A 20793-nucleotide genomic window follows, 5' to 3' on the forward strand; every position below is an offset into this window, starting at 1 on the left:
CTATAGAAAATTTTGTCAAAATTTTATTTATATAGAAACTATTCTCAACGTCGAAATGTGTAAATATAATCGCAGGATTCCCTCATATTACTTAATTAAGTATTAAGTAATATGAGGGAATCCTGCAGGAAGCTCTTTAACAAGGCAAAGTCCACCAGAGCCCCTGAGGACTGGGACGCTTACAAGAAGAATCTGAGAGGATACAAGCGAGAACTGAGAAAGGCTCAGCATAACTCTTGGAATGCTTACTGCAGGAGTATTGAGAATACGTCCGAGGCTTCCAGACTACGGAAGGTTCTAGCATCCACCAACTCCGCTCCAGGTTTCATTAAAACATCGGAGGGCAATTGGACAACGTCCAGTAAGGAGACGCTGGAGGTACTATTGGACACACATTTTCCTGGAAATCAGACGGTTGAACCATGTACTGGCGGTGCCACAGTTGCTCAGCGGTCGTTTCCTGTCGAGGAAATTGTATCGGAAACTAGAATAAGATGGGCGCTAAATAGCTTTGGACCATTCAAATCCCCTGGACCTGATGGAATTACTCCGGCGGACTTACAAGCTGTAACTGACAAAATTATCCCCTGGTTGTCGGTGATATATAAAGGATGTATCAACTTATCATATATCCCAGGAAAGTGGAGGGAAACAAAAGTCGTTTTCATACCTAAAGCGGGAAAAGCCTCTCACTCGAGGGCGAAGGATTTCCGACCAATCAGCTTATCCTCATTCCTACTTAAGACTCTGGAGAGGATGATAGATATTTATCTTAGAACTAGCATCGATTCAAGTTTGTTCTCGAAACGACAGCATGCATACTCGAAGGGCAGGTCTACTGAGACCGCACTACATGAACTAGTCAGCTTTATTGAAAGCTCACTATCTGTCAAAGAATACACAATCGTGGCGTTTCTAGACATCGAAGGGGCGTTCAATAATGTCCATCCGAGCTCGATATTAAATGGACTGATAACTCTGAATGTTGATCCATGTATACTCAGGCTGTTAGACGAACTGCTAATGAAGAGACGTATTTCAGCCACACTAGGACAAGCAAACATACAAAGGTATGTGAACAGAGGCACTCCCCAAGGAGGAGTCCTATCACCTCTTCTTTGGAATGTTGCTATAAATAGCCTTCTGGTTACTCTAGAAAAAGAAAGGATAAAAGTGGTGGCATACGCAGATGATGTGGCTCTGGCAGTCAGGGGAAAATTCCCATCCACAATCAGAGATATTATTCAGAGGGCCCTCCGGATGACTGAGAAATGGGCGAAAGACAATGGTCTTGGGGTAAATCCTGCAAAGACAGAATTAGTCATGTACTGCAACGATCGCAAAACTCCCACGGTTAGGCCTATTTCCTTAGGGGGTATTGAAATTCCCTTTGGTGAATGTGCAAAATACCTTGGCGTTATTTTGGACAGGAAGCTGAACTTTAAGCTTAATATTGAAGAAAGGGCGAGAAAGGCAACTGTAGCTTTGTACTCGTGCAAAAAGGCAATAGGAAAAAAGTGGGGACTGAAACCAAAAATTGTGCATTGGCTATACACGGCAGTGGTTAGACCTATAATGCTATATGGTGTTGTAGTCTGGTGGCCGGCACTTCAGAAACCGACTTGTTTAGATAAAGTTCAGCGTATGGCGTGTTTGTGTATTTCAGGCGCATTCAGCAAGACAGGAACAAATTCCCTTAATGTCGTGCTGCATCTATTGCCTTTAGACATTTTGGCCAAACAGTCAGCTGCAACAACGGCTGTGCGGTTGCGCGAACTATTGCTGTGGTCGGAAAAAGGTTACGGTCACAGTTCTGTCCTCAAAACAATGCCAGATGTGCCTAACGTAGTGGATTACACTTTGGCGAGTCCACTTTTCGACAAAAAGTTTGAGACTCTAATCCCCAACAGTGAGGCGTGGTGCACACAGACCCCGGGGAATAAAGAATATATAGATTTCTACACTGATGGCTCCAAATTGGATGGACAAGTGGGGTTCGGAGTATATTCTAATGATCTGGAACTTCGAATAGCGAAAAGATTACCTAATCACTGTAGTGTTTTTCAGGCTGAAATATTAGCAATAAGAGAGGTGGCGAATTGGCTGAGAAGTAATGTTCCAAAAAATGTGGGCATTAATATATACTCAGACAGTCAACCTGCAATAAAATCCTTGGACTCTGTGTTCCTCAACTCGAAAACGGCCATCGACTGCCGCAAATCTCTCAATGAGATGGCTGAGCAGTACAATATTCACCTAATATGGGTGCCTGGCCATAGGAACATACCGGGGAACTGCGAAGCGGATGAGTTGGCAAGGCTAGGGACTACCTTACATATTCCAGGGGAACTAGAATTTGTTGGTATGCCCCTAGCTACCTGCAAGCTCATGCTGCGTGAGAAGGCTGTTATGATGGCAAATGTTCGATGGGAGAATTGCAAGGGTTGTAACGACACCAAGCAAATATGGCCCCATTTCAACTTAAACCGCACACTAGATATGCTAATGTTCTCGAGACGTCAGATATCACTCCTGATATCTGCTATAACGGGTCGCTGCCTGATAGGCGATTTTGCAAAAACTATTGGCGCGAAGTATAATGACTATTGTATGAGCTGTCATGATGCGGAGGAAAAAGAATCAATTAAACACCTCTTGTGTGAGTGTCCTGCATTTTGTGTAAAGCGCAAGCAACTTTTAGGAGCATATAGCTTCAGATTACTGGCGGATCTGGAAAACGTTAACTTAAGCAGTCTGCTACTGTTTTTGGAACAATCTGGTTGGTTCAACAAAGAAAAATAATCAAGAAGGTTCAGCGGTTAAAACTAGAAGTGCCCATATGTAATAGGTACTTTTAGTTAATGTGGTATCACAATGGACTGAATAGTCTAAGTGAGCCTGAATCTTAATCGGGCTGCCACTTTAACCTAACCTAACCTAACCTAATCGCAGGAAAATGTGCAAGATTTAATTCCAGTTTTTGAGCGATGTGAATCGCGTTGCTGTAAACAAAGTAGTGCTCGTATGTCAAACCGTTCAGACCTCAAAAATGTCAAGCTTTACGAACTCAAAAATGTCATGCTTTACGGGTTGCCCAAACCCGTCAAATAAAAGTCAACCCTCGTAGAAAAAATATTAGGTTTAATTACGGAATTAATTGATCCAATTAATTTTTAATTGAGAGTGCTTCAATCATGGAAATGATAGTATCAGACACCAATTATTGATTATTGTTTTGATTAAATATCAGATATATAATTTCGGAGAAAATATCATGGTTGCGACGAACATTTTACACGTTCACGTATGTCAGATTTGACAATGTTCTCGATTTGATCGGTTTTTTTCAAGTTTTCGTGCATTGGGTTTCCAGTGCATAGTGTATTTTTGATATCAAAATTACCGGAGAAAAAAATGACAAAACCGAAATTGCTCGTGTTTGGGTGTTACAATATCAAGACCATAAACGATATTCCCTTTTTCAATCACCTGGCTTGCAATTTCACCCTTATCAAAGAAAAAGTATAAAGTATAGCATATTTTCGCATTATTTTGGGGGAACGTATTTTCTATAAATTCGTATTGTTTTTTTTTTATTCTGGGTGTATCCATATGTTGCTCTCATACCTTTGCAGAAATGAAATATTTTCATTTGGGTGAAAAAAAAGAAAAATTCACACTGTGTGTTAGCATTGACTAAATGAATATTTCGCTCTCCGTTTCAGTTGTCCCGTGAACACGAGCGTGAGATGTGATGTGAATTGAATCGAAGGAAACTCAGATCGGGATTGTTGTTTTTGATAATTTCGGTACGCTGTCGCTAACGCTATTCTATATGGCTAATAAAAATTCAAACAAAAAAGAAAAGTGGACAAATATTAAAGAAAATGAAAAATATTTAACTAGAAGCATGCATTTGATTATGTGATGCTATGTGAACAATTCATAAGAAAAATATAAAAATAAGCCAATATAAAAATAATTAAATCAAGACCAAAATAATATAAAAGTAAATACATTTTTTTTTGTAACACTTGAAAGATAATAAAGAAAATTAAATATTGGCGACCTTGAATTTTTTTCGGTTGTTGTTGTTGTGGGAAAATATGATAATAATCAAAATATATGATAATATTTAATAATACCCTATAGGAAAATGGTCTTTCTCTTGAAATTTGTAATTAAAAATATATAATGTAATTATTTAATTTAAATTAAATATATAAGATAAAGTGAATATAAATACGTATACATATATATGATAAAAAAAATATTTTGTTTATTTCTGTATTAAAAGTGAATTTGTGTAAATATCGGAAATGCCTTCGACTGTGATTTTATCGTAATAATCATCACCATCGTCTGTTGTCAGCGCCACCTTCAAAAATATTTTTATGAGATAAATCTCATTTCCGAATTAAAAAATAAAAACGCCCATATAAATCGGTTGACTTCGTAGAATTCAAAGAGGCAAAAAAATCTATTATCGTCGTTGTTTGCGTCTTCCCACCGGATATATAGAAGCTGTGTAAAGTGCATTTTTGTTTTTGCCAAACTTTTTGTTGTTTTTTGTTTTTTGGTTTTTACCGCCTTGCTGCAACATTGTCACACTCACTAATTTTTTTTGTCATATTCCTCTGACGTGCATTGTCAACCACAGAGGAGAATTTTGTTCTTTGACCATTTGAATTTATCTCTAATACTACAAGTCTTTTACATTGAATGCCGTGGCAATTTTCAACTTGAACTTTTTTTACCCGTTCATGTCTCTCATGTTATTTGGAATAATGGATGCTATGAATAAACTGTCGTCGTAGTTGTCGTTTCCTCTATACGCACCACCAATGTTTTGAAAACAGAAAAAGAAAAAATGTTTTAGGCATATTTCATCGTCACCCCGTCATCATCATCATCAACAACAGTCGGAGAACAAATTGTTACGACAAAAAACAAAAATCTTTTGAATTCTCAAGGTATATTTTTGTAGACTTGAACTTGAAAACTTGTTTGTTTTTCCTCTTCGGGCGTTTAATGACATTTTCCTTACATGAAGAAAATTTGTATTTTGTTTTACCAATATATACACTAAACGAAATCTTTTGAAAATTGAGATTAGGAACGCAAACCACAATAATCAAATTTTGGACGTTTTTTGGCAAAAAAAAATGTATAGAGCTATAGTGAATATGAAGGTGTAATTATTTAATTAGGCCGAATTGCGCAATGAGTGAAACTCGGCTTAGTTTATTACGAACATCGTACTGGAAAAAATGTTGTCGTGAGCACGGTTGTCACTTCTGCCAAAAATAATCTACCAAAATTTCAAAACAAAAAAAAAAAACCTAAAATCTACCAAATTTAAAAAATCTTATGTTCAATCCAATTTTTGTGGTTAGTACAAAAAAAAATGTTTTTTTCTTTGAAGGAAAAATGTTATATTTTTTACATTAGAAGTTTTGTAAAAATTTTATTTCTTTAAAAAATTTTGTCAACATTTTAATTCTATTGAAAATTTTGTCAAAATTTTATTTGTATAGAAATTGTTCTAAAAATTTTATTTCTATAGAAAATTTTGTCAATTTTTTTTTGCTATTGAAAATTTTGTCAACATTTTATTTCTATAGCAAATTTTGTCAACATTTTATTTCTATTGAAAATTTTGTCAAAATTTTATTTACGTATTTTTGAGTATTGTTGACCTATTTTATGATTATTCTGATTATAAATATTGTTCGGCTTGAGGCCATGTTCAAATTTTAATTCTATAGATTTTTTTTCCAAAATTTTATTTCTTTAGAAATTTTGTCAAAATTGTATGCTATAGAAAATTTTGTCAAATTTCTATGCTATAGAAAATTTGATCAACATTTTTTTTCCAACAAAAGTTATTGGTTCTCAAACTTATTTTTATCTGTGTAAGCACGGATCAATAATCATACCTAGACATTTAATACTATCCACATAATCAATGGCCACACCGCGCATATAAATCGTTGGATGCAAAACCGATATATGGCCCGTACGAAACATAATCGCCTTGGTCTTGTTGGGATTAGCTACAAGATCATTATTGTCTAACCAGTCAGAAAGGGCAGAAAGATTGGCGCGATTATTTTGTAAAAATTTAATTCTGTAGAACAATTTGTCAAAATTTTATTTCTATAGAAAATTTTCTCAAAATTTTATTTCTATAGAAAATTTTTTCAAAATTTTACTTCTATATATTGTAAATATTTTGTTTCTATAGAAGTTTTTGTCAAAATTTTTATGTAGAAAATTTTCTAAAAATTGTATTTCTATAGAACATTTTTTCAAAATTCTATTTCTATAGAACATTTTGTCAACATTTTATTTCTTTTGAACATTTTTTCAAAATTTTATTTCTATAGAACATTTTTTCAAAATTTTATTTCTATAGAAAATTTTGTCAAAATTTTATTTATATAGAAACTATTCTCAACGTCGAAATGTGTAAATATAATCGCAGGAAAATGTGCAAGATTTAATTCCAGTTTTTGAGCGATGTGAATCGCGTTGCTGTAAACAAAGTAGTGCTCGTATGTCAAACCGTTCAGACCTCAAAAATGTCAAGCTTTACGAACTCAAAACAAAAAACAAAAATCTTTTGAATTCTCAAGGTATATTTTTGTAGACTTGAACTTGAAAACTTGTTTGTTTTTCCTCTTCGGGCGTTTAATGACATTTTCCTTACATGAAGAAAATTTGTATTTTGTTTTACCAATATATACACTAAACGAAATCTTTTGAAAATTGAGATTAGGAACGCAAACCACAATAATCAAATTTTGGACGTTTTTTGGCAAAAAAAAATGTATAGAGCTATAGTGAATATGAAGGTGTAATTATTTAATTAGGCCGAATTGCGCAATGAGTGAAACTCGGCTTAGTTTATTACGAACATCGTACTGGAAAAAATGTTGTCGTGAGCACGGTTGTCACTTCTGCCAAAAATAATCTACCAAAATTTCAAAACAAAAAAAAAAAACCTAAAATCTACCAAATTTAAAAAATCTTATGTTCAATCCAATTTTTGTGGTTAGTACAAAAAAAAATGTTTTTTTCTTTGAAGGAAAAATGTTATATTTTTTACATTAGAAGTTTTGTAAAAATTTTATTTCTTTAAAAAATTTTGTCAACATTTTAATTCTATTGAAAATTTTGTCAAAATTTTATTTGTATAGAAATTGTTCTAAAAATTTTATTTCTATAGAAAATTTTGTCAATTTTTTTTTTGCTATTGAAAATTTTGTCAACATTTTATTTCTATAGCAAATTTTGTCAACATTTTATTTCTATTGAAAATTTTGTCAAAATTTTATTTACGTATTTTTGAGTATTGTTGACCTATTTTATGATTATTCTGATTATAAATATTGTTCGGCTTGAGGCCATGTTCAAATTTTAATTCTATAGATTTTTTTCCAAAATTTTATTTCTTTAGAAATTTTGTCAAAATTGTATGCTATAGAAAATTTTGTCAAATTTCTATGCTATAGAAAATTTGATCAACATTTTTTTCTATAGAAAATTTTATTTCTATAACAGGTTGGCTGATAAGTCCCCGGTCTAACAAAGAAAAACACATTTTTTGTCAAACTTCGTTTTTATTATTCAACATAGTTCCCTTCAAGAGCGATACAACGATTATAACGACCTTCCAATTTTTTGATACCATTTTGGTAGTACTCCTTCGGTTTTGCCTCAAAATAGGCCTCAGTTTCGGCGATCACCTCTTCATTGCAGCCAAATTTTTTTCCCTGCGAGCATCCTTTTGAGGTTTGAGAACAAGAAAAAGTCGCTGGGGGCCAGATCTGGAGAATACGGTGGGTGGGGAAGCAATTCGAAGCCCAATTCATGAATTTTTGCCATCGTTCTCAATGACTTGTGGCACGGTGCGTTGTCTTGGTGGAACAACACTTTTTTATTTATTTATTTAATTTTTATTTTCATCATGTAATTTGAAGCCACTTAGCGGCCAATTTATATAAATTACAACGGACTACTAACTATGAATAAAGTACAAATCAAGTTATGATTTTCTTCTTCATATGGGGCCGTTTTGCCGCGATTTCGACCTTCAAACGCTCCAATAACGCCATATAATAGTCACTGTTGATGGTTTTTTCCTTTTCAAGATAATCGATAAAAATTATTCCATGCGCATCCCAAAAAACAGAGGCCATTACTTTGCCAGCGGACTTTTGAGTCTTTCCACGCTTCGGAGACGGTTCACCGGTCGCTGTTCACTCAGCCGACCGTCGATTGGACTTAGGAGTGTAGTGATGGAGCCATGTTTCATCCATTGTCACATATCGACGGAAAAACTCGGGTGTATTGCGAGTTAACAGCTACAAACACCGCTCAGAATCATCAACACCTTGTTGTTTTTGGCCAAATGTGAGCTCGTGCGGCACCCATTTTGCACAGAGCTTCCTCATATCCAAATATTCATGAATGATATGACCAACACGTTCCTTTGATATCATTAAGGCCTCTGCTATCTCGATCAACTTCATTTTACGGTCATTCAAAATCATTTTGTGGATTTTTTTTTGGTGTTTTCGTCGGTAACCACCACTTTCTGGCGTCCACTGCGTTCTTCGTGCTCATTTCACCACGCTTGAATTTTGCATACCAATCAATTATTGTTGATTTCCCTGGGGCAGAGTCCGGAAACTCATTATCAAGCCAAGTTTTTGCTTCCACCGTATTTTTCCCCTTCAGAAAACAGTATTTTATCAAAACACGAAATTCCTTTTTTTCTATTTTTTCACAATAACAAAAGTTGCTTCACAAAAGACGCTCTATCTCACAAACTAATTGACTTACAGACGTCAAATTTTGACACGAATCATTTGAAGGTTGGTACTATATAAAAATAATATGCATTTAATACTAGCGACGCCATCTATGTTTCAGACCGGGGACTTATCAGGCAACCTGTTATTTCTGTCTCTATTTTCGTTTTTTTTTTTTTGAAAAAAAAAAAAAAATAATCACTTGCCTTTTAATTTCTTTTAATGAAAATATTTCAATGATATAATTAATACAGTGTTAAATACTTTCCTTCCCATGACTCGACCTTGTTTTGCTAAATGACTGGTATGCTCAGCTGGTTCTTAATGGTGAGTGGGTGAAAAAAAACGTTTTGGATGAAATTTTCGCTATATCGAAAAAAAAATGAATGAATGGAGGAATGTGCTCTTCACATTATTCATATATTTTGAATTGAAAAAAAAAAAAAAAAAAAACTTGAAAATATATAGACCATATTTCCCATTGCAAAATGTTCGCCATCTCACATACATATAAGCGCCTGGAAATATTTTTTGCATTAGCGTTTTAGCAAAACAGCAAAAAAAAAAAACAAAATTTTTATACAAAAATATAACAATAAAGTGGCCATAAAACACACGAGAATATCGTTATTATTTGTGTTATATGAAATTAAAATATTTCTATATTTCCATATAATGGGAATTCATATAATTGATGCATTTAACATTTGACTTGAGATTTGAAATAAATCGCCGCCATTATTAATTATGATTTCCTTTGGATTCTTTACAGTCGAACTGATCACAAATCATCAAAAGCGACAGAAAATATTTTGATTGCTTGCATGTGGATTTAGAATTGGAAAGTGTGGAAAACCAAACAATACAAAATGGAACAACCATTAATTGTACAGGCTGAATACTCTTTTAAGGGAGGCAACAACGATGAATTGTGTTTCAAAAAAGGTGATCTAATCACTGTGACACAACGAGAGGAAGGCGGTTGGTGGGAAGGCACCTTAAACGAAAAGACTGGCTGGTTTCCCAGCAATTATGTGATGGAATATAAAGCTCCTTTGCCCATAACAGATTCCATAAGACCTCCAGAGGAAATACAAGAGTACAGATCAGTTGTTTTAAAAGATCTATTGGATTCGGAAAGAGCCCATGTGGCAGAAGTTCAAGGTTTATTGGAAAATTTTTTGGAACCCCTGCAACAGACGCAAATGTAAGTAGGACAATGCTCGTGGATTTAATTGTCTTAAATATTGTCTAATTGTTGGAAATTTCCTTTACAGTTTAAATGCCGATGAATATGCCCAATTAATGTGCAATTTTGTTGAGGTTGTTAAAACACACGAAGAGCTTCTCACACAAATGGAAGAGTGCAATGATCGTGTAGGCAAATTGTTTCTAAATAAGGCACCTCTAATGAAACAAGTCCACCAAGCCTATTGTGCAGCACATCCAAAAGCCATTGTTATATTAGATAAATACAAGTAAGTTAATGAATAGTGCTTTATCGCTGCTTCGCAACAAATTCGACAAATTTGGCTGGTCTGAACATATTTTGGACTTAGTATGTTTGGGCATGCAAATGGAATGAATACGGGTGCTAGCTATGAAACTTTTTGCATCATTTTAGTGGTGGATATAAGATAAAAATAAATTAACTGTTTTGGAAGAAAACGAAAGTTCAGCTACTGATTATGATTTCTGAAATAGACATGTTTCAGAAAGCGTTGAATGTAGTACATGGGCTGGGGGAGCTTCGGAAGTATGCATTCATATAGTTCGAATAATCGACTTTTAATATTTTTCAATACCGTTTCAAAACGACTAGCTAACTTTTTGACTTTTTATGTTCATTATCGAGATTATATGTTGACCAAGACCTATTATTGAATCCAAAATGAATACAACAGCCGTAATTGGCTTTGGTAGAAAATTCGATTTTTTTAGCCCTCAAATTAGGATGATCTTCTTTTTTAGCCTGATATTTAAATAAAAAAAATATCCTTTTTTCACTGCGCCACACTGTGGAACAAGGTATTATAAGTAGTGCATATTTTTCCAATACCCAGAAGGAGACGAGATAGACACATGGTGTCATTGGCGATAATGCTCAGAGTGGGCCCCTGAGCACGGCTGCCACAGTTGGTAGAATTCTACCAAAAATTTACTGTTTGATAGATTGGTAGAATTCTTTATGTTTTGGTTGATTTTGCAAAGAGGAGAAATAAAATTTTGACAAAATTTTCTATAGAAATAAATTTTTGACAAAATTTTCTATAGAAATAGAATTTTAACAAAATTTTCTATAGAAAAAAATTTTGGCAAAATTTTCTATAGAAATGAAATTGTGACAAAAATGTTGACCAAATTTTCTATCATATAATTTTGACAAAATTTTCTATAGAAATAAAATTTTGGCAAAATTTTCTGTAGAAATAAAATTTTAGAAAATTTTCTGTAGAAATAAAACGTTGGAAAAATTTTCTATAGAAATAAAATTTTGACAAAAGTTTCTCTAGAAAATTTTCTATAGAAATAAAATATTTCTCTAGAAATAAAATATTGAATGAATTTTCTATAAAAATAAATTTTTGACAAAATTTTCTATAGAAATAAAATTTTGGAAAAATTTTCTATAGAAATAAAATTTTGGCAAAATTTTCTATAGAAATAAAATTTTGGAAAATTTTCTGTAGAAATAAAATTTTGGAAAAATTTTCTATAGAAGTAAAATTTTGACAAAAGTTTCTCTAGAAATAAAAAATTGAAAGAATTTTCTATAGAAATAAAATCTTGACAAAATTGTCTATAGAAATAAAATTTTGACAAAATTTTGTATAAAAATAAATTTTTGACAAAATTTTCTATAGAAATAAAATTTTGGAAAAATTTTCTATAGAAATAAAATTTTGGCAAAATTTTCTATAGAAATAAAATTTTGGAAAATTTTCTGTAGAAATAAAATTTTGACAAAATTGTCTATAGAAATAAAATTTTGACAAAATTTTCTATAGAAATAAATTTTTGACAAAATTTTCTATACAAATAAAATTTTGTCAAAATTTCCTATAGAAATAAAATTTTAACAAAATTTTCTATAGAAATAGAATTTTAACAAAATTTTCTATAGAAATAAAATTTTGGCAAATTGACAAAGTTTTCTATAGAAATAAAATTTTGGAAAAAATTATTTTTTTTTGGTATAATTTTCCCCCAATTTTTCTATAGAAATAAAATATTTCTCTAAAAATATATTATTGAAAGAATTTTCTATAAAAATAAAATTTTGACAAAATTTTCTATAGAAATAAAATTTTGACAAAATTTTGTATAAAAATAAATTTTTGGCAAAATGTTCTATAGAAATAAAATTTTGGAAAAATTTTCTTTAGAAATAAAATTTTGGCAAAATTTTCTATAGAAATAAAATTTTGGAAAATTTTCTGTAGAAATAAAATTTTGGAAAAATTTTTTATAGAAGTAATATTTTGACAAAAGTTTCCCTAGAAATAAAAAATTGAAAAAATATTCTATAGAAATAAAATTTTGACAAAATTGTCTATAGAAATAAAATTTTGACAACATTTTCTATAGAAATAAAATTTTGACAAAATTTTCTATACAAATAAAATTTTGTCAAAATTTCCTATAGAAATAAAATTTTAACAAAATTTTCTATAGAAATAGAATTTTAACAAAATTTTCTATAGAAATAAAATGTTGGCAAAAGTATTTTGGCCAGAGTTTTTTTACGATTTACTTGAAATTTTGCACAAGTAGTAAAATTCATATTCTTACTGTGCATGCCAAATTTGGTTGCAATCGGTTCAGATTTAGATATAGCTCCCATATATATCTTTCACCCGATATAGATTTATATGGTCACTGAGGCCAGAGTTTTTTCCAATTTACTTGAAATTTTGTACAGGGAGTAAAATTCATATTCTTACTGTGCATGCCAAATTTGGTTGAAATCGGTTCAGATTTACCCAAAAATTTATCTTTTTCGCACTTTTCTACAAATTCTACAAATATTTTTCAAACCCGGCTATTTCAATTTCATACCAATTAATAAAGAAATCCAAAAAGTCGAAAAATCTCCAAGTCAAAAGTCCACTTTCAGTTTCTTCTTAGATATTAACTTGTTTACATTATATCGATTTATAGGCCTCTATTGGCTTTGTATTACACAATTTTTGAATAAATAAATACATATTCGCTAAAGATTAACTCGATTTTTCCAGCATCTAAAAAAGTCTAAAAGCTGATTTTTTTTATTCTGATTACAATCTCTAGGTTGAAATACAATTATCCCTTTGTTCTGGGTTATGAATTTACAAAACGCAAAAATTTGTATTTGTGTTTCTGTAAACTTTTCAGTATCTGTTATTTATGTAAAACTTTTTTTCGCCTTAGAGATGAATTGGAGAAATACATGGAACGGCAGGGAGCAGCAACACCGGGTCTTTTAGTCCTCACAACGGGTTTATCAAAACCATTCCGACGATTGGATAAATACTCGGCCATGTTACAAGAACTGGAAAGGCATATGGAAAGTAGTCATCCCGATAGAGGAGATACACAACGCAGTGTGGCGGTCTACAAAGATATTGCGGTAAGTTTTTCCGAGTAACTATCATCAAAAAGTAATTTTCTATAATTCTATAACATTTCTAGGCCACATGTTCTGCTACCCGACGGCAAAAGGAATTAGAATTACAAGTCCTTACGGGGCCTGTAAGAGGTTGGCAAGGTCAAGAATTAAGTTCACTGGGTGAAATTATACATATGGGCAGTGTAGCTGTTGGTTTGGATCATCGAGATCGTTATTTTGTATTATTTCCACAAACTTTACTCATATTGAGTGTTAGCCAAAGGATGAGTGCTTTTATATATGAGGTAAAGTGAAACAATATTTTAAAATGTGTGTGTGTGCGTTTTTTCTAATATTTTTCTTCTCTCCAGGGTAAATTACCTTTGACAGGCATTATAGTAAATCGTTTGGAAGATTCAGATACCTATAAAAATGCCTTTGAAATTAGTAGTCCTTTAATTGAACGCATTGTCGCCATATGCCAAGGACCCAACGAAGCCAATAAATGGGTGGAACTATTGACATCGACAAATACCAGTAGTATACCCATAGGAATAAAACGACAACATAGTAATTTAAGTAGTGCCTCAATAAGTGGTGGTCACATATCTACACCTCCCACACATGTAAGTATTGAAATACTCTGAAAACATACTTATATGAAAATCCTGCACCCTATGATACCAAACATTGGTGTAGCTAAGAATTTTGATATAAAACACAAATCGTTCCCATAATAAGGATAACACAACAAGTAATTAAATTGAATTTAGGTCCTAAGGCCTTTTGTAAATTATACTAAACAATCCTTTTGATTTCCCATTGATGTATACAAATCCTAGCTCCCCCAATGTTCACAGTTGTATTTTTTTATTTCTTTTTTTCTAATATTGGGTAACCAACAAAAATCAAATATTTCTACATTTTCTAAAAAAAAACGACCAAAACTTTAATTGTATGATTGATGTGATGTTGTTGTTGTTGTTGTATGACGCATCTCTAGTCTTCTTATAATTTGGATGCTCGGGGTTATTGTACCCGTTTCTCTTTATGTGCCTATTACAATAGCCCACAAATGTCCATTACCCTGCCACCCAGCAATTATCCCCCAACGGCACCTTATGCCCGACTAAGCGATCATTTTGCTAAACTAGTCAAAGCAGGTCTGCTCAAGAATTTCCTGGTGAAGATGCTATTGTATCCACAATCAAGACAAAGTGTTGATATGGGCTCAGTGCCGTTGAGAAGAAAGAAATGCCATAAAACCTCGCAAAAATTGGTTAGATCTCAATTCATGGATGGAGAATCGGATGCATCGTCAGAGAAAGCAGGACTGGAAAGACAAGATGCATTTTCATTGCCTACCGACTCAGAAAGTGACAGCGTTGGCGATGGTAGTGGTATAGAGAGTAGTAAAGATTTTGACTTTATACAATTCTCGCGAAATGATTCGATTATATCGACGGGCACATTTATAGATCATGGCTCTGGAGCTGCAACTCCCAAGAAAACCCGCCATTGTTCTTCAATAAATCTCATCAATTTGGATTCGACCAGTGAAGATGGCTGCTCTTGTGGTAGTCCTCCTTCAAATAATGGCCTAAAGAAAGAATCTTTGGTTATAGGTTCGAAAACCATGAGGGCCATAGCACGAAAGTCCACGGAGCAAAGCATTATTATACATACCTCTAAAGCTCATTTGGATTTGAGTGGTGGTGGTTGTGGCAATGGTTCCAACGTTATAACAATATGTGATGTAGTTGACCATTCGATAGGATCTCCACCTGGGCTGCAGCAACAAATTTCCGAAGCTTCGGGGAGATCATCCGTATATGGTGGTCGCCTGAAGGGAGCCTATATAGCATGTGAAAATCTTGCCGATCTCTGTGATGAAGCCAAAATCAAGGCCAGCACTTCTCAATTAGCCATCTCGCCCACGGAACGCCATAGTATGCCCAATATGTTTGTGGGCAATCGTTTTAATCGTAGCTCTAAAACTGCTGTATATGTTCCATCATGGCAAGATCGCAATGATAAACTAAACCAAAGTGCCGATGGAGTAGAAAACTCCCAAGACCTGGTCGATGGAGAAATCCATGCCAGTACTTTGGATCTACCAGCAATGTGTCGCGAGGCCCCTGATAAACTTCAAGCTGAACTTTTATATAACTTTAATGACAATCTTGATAATGTGGAGGTTAACGATCTCATAGCTCCCCCGTCCATGTATAAAAATTTCCAAGATGATGCCAAGAATTTCAACAATTTCACATTATCACAAACAGAGCTTTGCTTCGAGCCCAAAAGAGTTAGTGGACCGAGTGATGATACTAAGGAAAAACGTAATTCCATTAAACGTTGCATTAGCTATCACTATGTTCCATTAGCCAATGAGGGGGATGAGGCCCACAGCAGCTCCAGTATGCAATTGCCTCCCGACAGAAATGCAAATCGACGACATTTCAGTTCAGAAGGTACCAAAGATGGTAGTACCAGTACAAAATGTAAATGCTGCGAGAGCTCTCAATGTCCCAGTCCCAGATCAAGTGATTCCGGTATGGCTGGCAGTTGTACTATAAACTCACCAGATCCCCCACAATCGGATGGTGCTGCCTATGAGCCTTACTACGATGTTGATGGTAATTTAAAGCTTTTGGCAAATGAGAATAACGCCTCCTCCAGTGATCTCGCACGATTTGATGTTTGTGGAACATTTCGTGAAAAGTTTCTGGAAACGATACAGCAGCAACCGTCTTTGGATTCTCCTTTGGCAACACCAACTGCTGCTCCTGAACCCTCCGTAACTTCATTAGAATTCCAAAGAAACAGCAAAAGTATTTTTATTAGTTCTACGGCTCCATCTCATGCCCACAACACTTCCACATCCAATTTCATTTTCTCAACACAAGCCAATGATGCCACCACACCCTCAAGCACTACCACCACCGCAACGGAAGCAAGCGGTGGCGAAGCAAATGTTTTTCGTTCTGGCATGTATGCCCATTGGTGGAAAAAAGAGACTTTGCCCCATGAATTGGTTAAGAGTATAGCCAAAGTCTATAATAAACGTTTGCCGCCATCCAATCAAGTTAGCCTAGATTCACGCTGTTCTATGTGTTCCAATTGTTTTTGTTCGTTGGAAGGAAGAAGTGGCTACAGTGAAGGAGCTACTTATTGCTCCATGTGTCAAGATTGCATATCAACGTGTAGTTCATCCAATCAGCAATTGGCTACAAATACAACAACCACTATAACATCTGCCGAATGTCCTTTGTGTTGTAATCTTCCACATTCGAGAAATTCCGAAATGATGTATACAGCAACAACTAGAACTGTAGCAGCAACTCCAAGTCATAGTTCATTAAGTAGTCCTGCATCATCGTTTGATGTTGATTGTCCAATTTGTAGCGGTAATTATTTGGCTCGTGTCGAGTCATTGAGTTCGGGAAAAGATGAAGAGCTGTCCGATACTCAAACGAGAGAATTGAGAGAAAGCAAGAAGAAGACATCGATGAAGACCCCCACGACATCAACATCAACCACAGGGATGTTATCGCCATCGATGACAACGATGAGGCCATCTGCAGAAGGCAAGCATTTTAAGCCAATCTATCATACTAGCTGCTATACATTTGTTGTTTGGCGCAAATGTATAGTTTGTGTGATATGATGCGCGTTTGTGCACGTTTTGTTTTGTAAATTCGTTTTTTTGTCTACTTCTATTTTTCTTAACTTAATCGATTATAATTTTTTTTTCTAAAAAATTGTACAAAATTTAATTAGTTTGAAATTAAAAACAATTCAATACGAATTGAATTTGGAATTTCTAAAAAAAATGGAAAGTTATTAGAATGGGGTAAAGCTGATTGGAAACTTTTTTCTTAATTTAAAGGGTTTTTGGTAGACAAACCACAAAACTTTCTCGGTTATAACATTTTGAATTTTAGAGTTCTTATTTTTAACTGGCAGATAAAAGAAAATTCGTTAACATTTTATTTATTTTATTTTACGTCGAAATTTACTTTTTATAGAAAATATCGTTGAAATTTACTATTTATAGAAAATGTCCCTAAAATTTACTTTTTTGAAGAAAATTTCGTTGAAATTTGCTTTTAATAGAAAAATTAGTTGAGATTTACTGTTTATAGAACATTTTTTCTTAAAATTTATTTTTATAGAAAATATCGTCGAAATGTACTTTTTATAAAAAAATGTCAAAAATTTTCGCCGTAATTTACCCTTTATAGAGAATTTCGTCGAAATTTACTTTTTATAGAAAATTTCGGCGAAATGTACTTTCTATAGAAATTCTCGCCGAAATTCTATAGAAAATTTCCTCCAAATTTACTTTTTATAGAGAAATTCATTGCAATTTACTTTTTAGGAAAATTTTCCTTTTGAGAAAATTTAATCAAAATTTACTTTTTATAAAAAATTTCGTCAAAATTTACTTTTTATAGAGAATTTCGCCAAAACTTACTTTTTATAAAAAATTTCGTCAGAATTTTCTTTTTATAGAGAATTTCGTCAGATTTTTTTTTATAGAGAATTTCGTCAGAATTTACTTTTTATAGAGAATTTCATCGAAAAATACTGTCTATAGAAAATTTCGTCACAAATTACTTTTAGAGAAAATTTTGTTTAAATTTCTTTTTTTACTGTTTATAGAAATTTTTCTTAAAAATTACTTTTTAAAGAAAATTTCGTTGAAATTTACTTTCAACTTACTTGTAAAAAATATTTTTAATAAAAAAAAAAAAAAATACTTTTTAAAAAAAAATTCTATAGAAAATTTCTTCCAAATTTACTTTTTATAGAGAAATTCATTGCATATTACTTTTTAGGCAAATTTTCCTTTAAATTTACCTTTTAAGAAAATTTCATCAAAATTTACTTTTTATAAAAAATTTCGTCAAAATTTACTTTTTATCCAAAATTTCGTCAAAATTTACTTTTTATAGAGAATTACGTCAGATTTTTTTAAATGGAGAATTTCGTCAGAATTTGCTTTTTATAGAGATCGAAAAATACTTTCTATAGAAAATTTCGTCACAAATTACTTTTAGAGAAATTTTGTTGTAAATATCTTTTTTACTGTTTATAGAAATTTTTCTTAAAATTTACTTTTTAAAGAAAATTTCGTTGAAATTTACTTTCTATTGAAAATTTCATCGAAATTCACTTTCTTCGTTTTGTTTATTCACTTTGTACAAAAAGTTGGTCAATTTTTTTGTAAAACTTACTTTTAACAAGTATATACGGCCGTAAGTTCGACCAGGCCGAATCTTATGTACCCTCCACCATGGATTGCGTAGAAACTTCTACGAAAGACTGTCATCCAAAAATTTCAACTCACATGGTTGTTAAATATCATATGTTATCACTACCACCACGTACCAAATTTCAACCAGATCGGATGAATTTTGCTCCTCCAAAAGGCACCGGAGGTCAAATCTGGGATCGGTTTATATGGGAGCTATATATTATTATGGACTGATAGGAACCAATTCCTGCATGGTTGTTGGATACCCTATACTAACATCACGTACCAAATTTCAACCGAATGGGAAGAATTTTGCTCTTCCAAGGTGCTCCGGAGGTCAAATCTGGGGATTGGTTTATATGGGGCCTATATATAATTATGGACCGATATCGACCAATTTTTGCATGGGTGTTTGAGGCCATATATTAACATCACGTACCAAATTTCAACTGAATCAGATGGATTTTGGTCTTCCAAGAGGCTCCGGAGGTCAAATCTGGTGATAGTTTTATATAGGGGCTATATATAATTATGGACCGATATGGACCAATTTTTGCATGGTTGTTAGAGACCATATACTAACACCATGTACCAAATTTCAGCCGGATCGGATGAAATTTGCTTCTCTTAGAGGCTCCGCAAGCCAAATCGGGGGATCGTTTTATATGGGGGCTATATATAATTATGGACCGATGTGAACCAATTTTTGCATGGTTGGTAGAGACCATATACTAACACCATGTACCAAATTTCAGCCGGATCGGATGAAATTTGCTTCTCTTAGAGGCTTCGCAAGCCAAATTTGGGGGTCCGTTTATATTTGGGCTATACGTAAAAGTGGACCGATATGACCCATTTGCAATACCATCCGACCTACATCAATAACAACTACTTGTGCCAAGTTTCAAGTCGATAGCTTGTTTCGTTCGGAAGATAGCGTGATTTCAACAGACGGACGGACGGACATGCTCAGATCGACTCAGAATTTCACCACGACCCAGAATATATATACTTTAAGGGGTCTTAGAGCAATATTTCGATGTGTTGCAAACGGAATGACAAAGTTAATATACCCCCATCCTATGGTGGAGGGTATAATAAAAAATTAAGAAAAATACCTTTTATAGAAAATTTCGCGAAATTTACTTTCTATAAAAAATTTCGTCGAAATTTACTTTCTATAAAAATTCTCGACGAAATTCTATAGAAAATTTCCTCCAAATTTACTTTTTATAGAGAAATTCGTTGCAATTTACTTTAAATTTACCTTTTAAGAAAATTTCATCAAAATTTACTTTTTATCCAAAATTTTGTCAAAATTTACTTTTTATAGAAATTTTTGTTGAAATTTACTTTTTAAAGAAAATTTTGTTGAAATTTATCTTTTATAAGAAAATTCGTTTAAATTTATCTTTTATAAAAAATTTAATCAAAATTTACTTTCCATTGACAATTTCATCGATTTCCTCTTATAGATAATTTCAGAATTTTTTTATAGAGAATTTCGTCAGAATTTACTTTTTATAGAGAATTTCATCGAAAAATACTTTCTATAGAAAATTTCGTCACAAATTACTTTTTAGAGAAAATTTTGTTTAAATTTCTTTTTTACTGTTTATAGAAATTTTTCTTAAAATTTACCTGTTAAAGAAAATTTCGTTGAAATTTACTTTTTATTGAAAATTTCGTCGAAATTCACTCGTTTTGTTTTTTCACTTTTTACAAAAAGTTGGTAATTTTTTTTAACAAAAGACTTAATAAAAAAATTTGTTTTAAATTACTTTTTATAGGAAAATTCGCGAAATTTACTTTCTATAAAAAAATTCGTTGTAATTTACCTTCTATAGAAGGTTTTGTTAAAATTTACTTTCTATAGAAAATTTCGTCCAAATTTACTTTCTATAGAAATTCTCGCCGAAATTCTATAGAAAATTTCATCAAAATTTACTTTTTATAAAAAATTTCGTCAAAATTTATTTTTTATCCAAGATTTACTTTTTATAGAAATTTTTGTTGAAATTTACTTTTTATAGAAAATTTTGTTGAAGTTTACCTTTTGTAGAAAATTTCATCAAAATTTACCTTCCATTGAAAATTTAATCGATTTCCTTCTATAGATAATT

General features: G+C 32.7%; 1 protein-coding gene across 7 annotated transcripts in view; it reads left to right on the forward strand.

Moving 5' to 3' along the window:
* Positions 1 to 20793, forward strand: part of RtGEF (Rho-type guanine nucleotide exchange factor) — a 101922-nt gene that overhangs the window by 41699 nt on the left and 39430 nt on the right. For 3 of the 7 annotated variants that reach the window (XM_075297508.1, XM_075297504.1, XM_075297505.1), the window contains 6 exons: positions 9592 to 10026; positions 10097 to 10297; positions 13230 to 13428; positions 13491 to 13712; positions 13779 to 14033; positions 14411 to 16997. In XM_075297508.1, the coding sequence (XP_075153623.1) occupies positions 9689 to 10026; positions 10097 to 10297; positions 13230 to 13428; positions 13491 to 13712; positions 13779 to 14033; positions 14411 to 16997 (3802 nt within the window). In that variant the 5' untranslated portion in view covers positions 9592 to 9688. Of the gene's footprint in view, positions 1 to 3717; positions 3810 to 4311; positions 4974 to 9591; positions 10027 to 10096; positions 10298 to 13229; positions 13429 to 13490; positions 13713 to 13778; positions 14034 to 14410; positions 16998 to 20793 lie in introns of those variants that run through there. The other 4 variants (XM_075297509.1, XM_075297511.1, XM_075297506.1 and 1 more) reach the window with 3 other exon arrangements.

This window comes from Haematobia irritans, chromosome 2 (assembly GCF_050003625.1).
Source record: "Haematobia irritans isolate KBUSLIRL chromosome 2, ASM5000362v1, whole genome shotgun sequence".
In the NCBI taxonomy this organism is placed as follows: Eukaryota; Metazoa; Arthropoda; class Insecta; order Diptera; family Muscidae; genus Haematobia; species Haematobia irritans.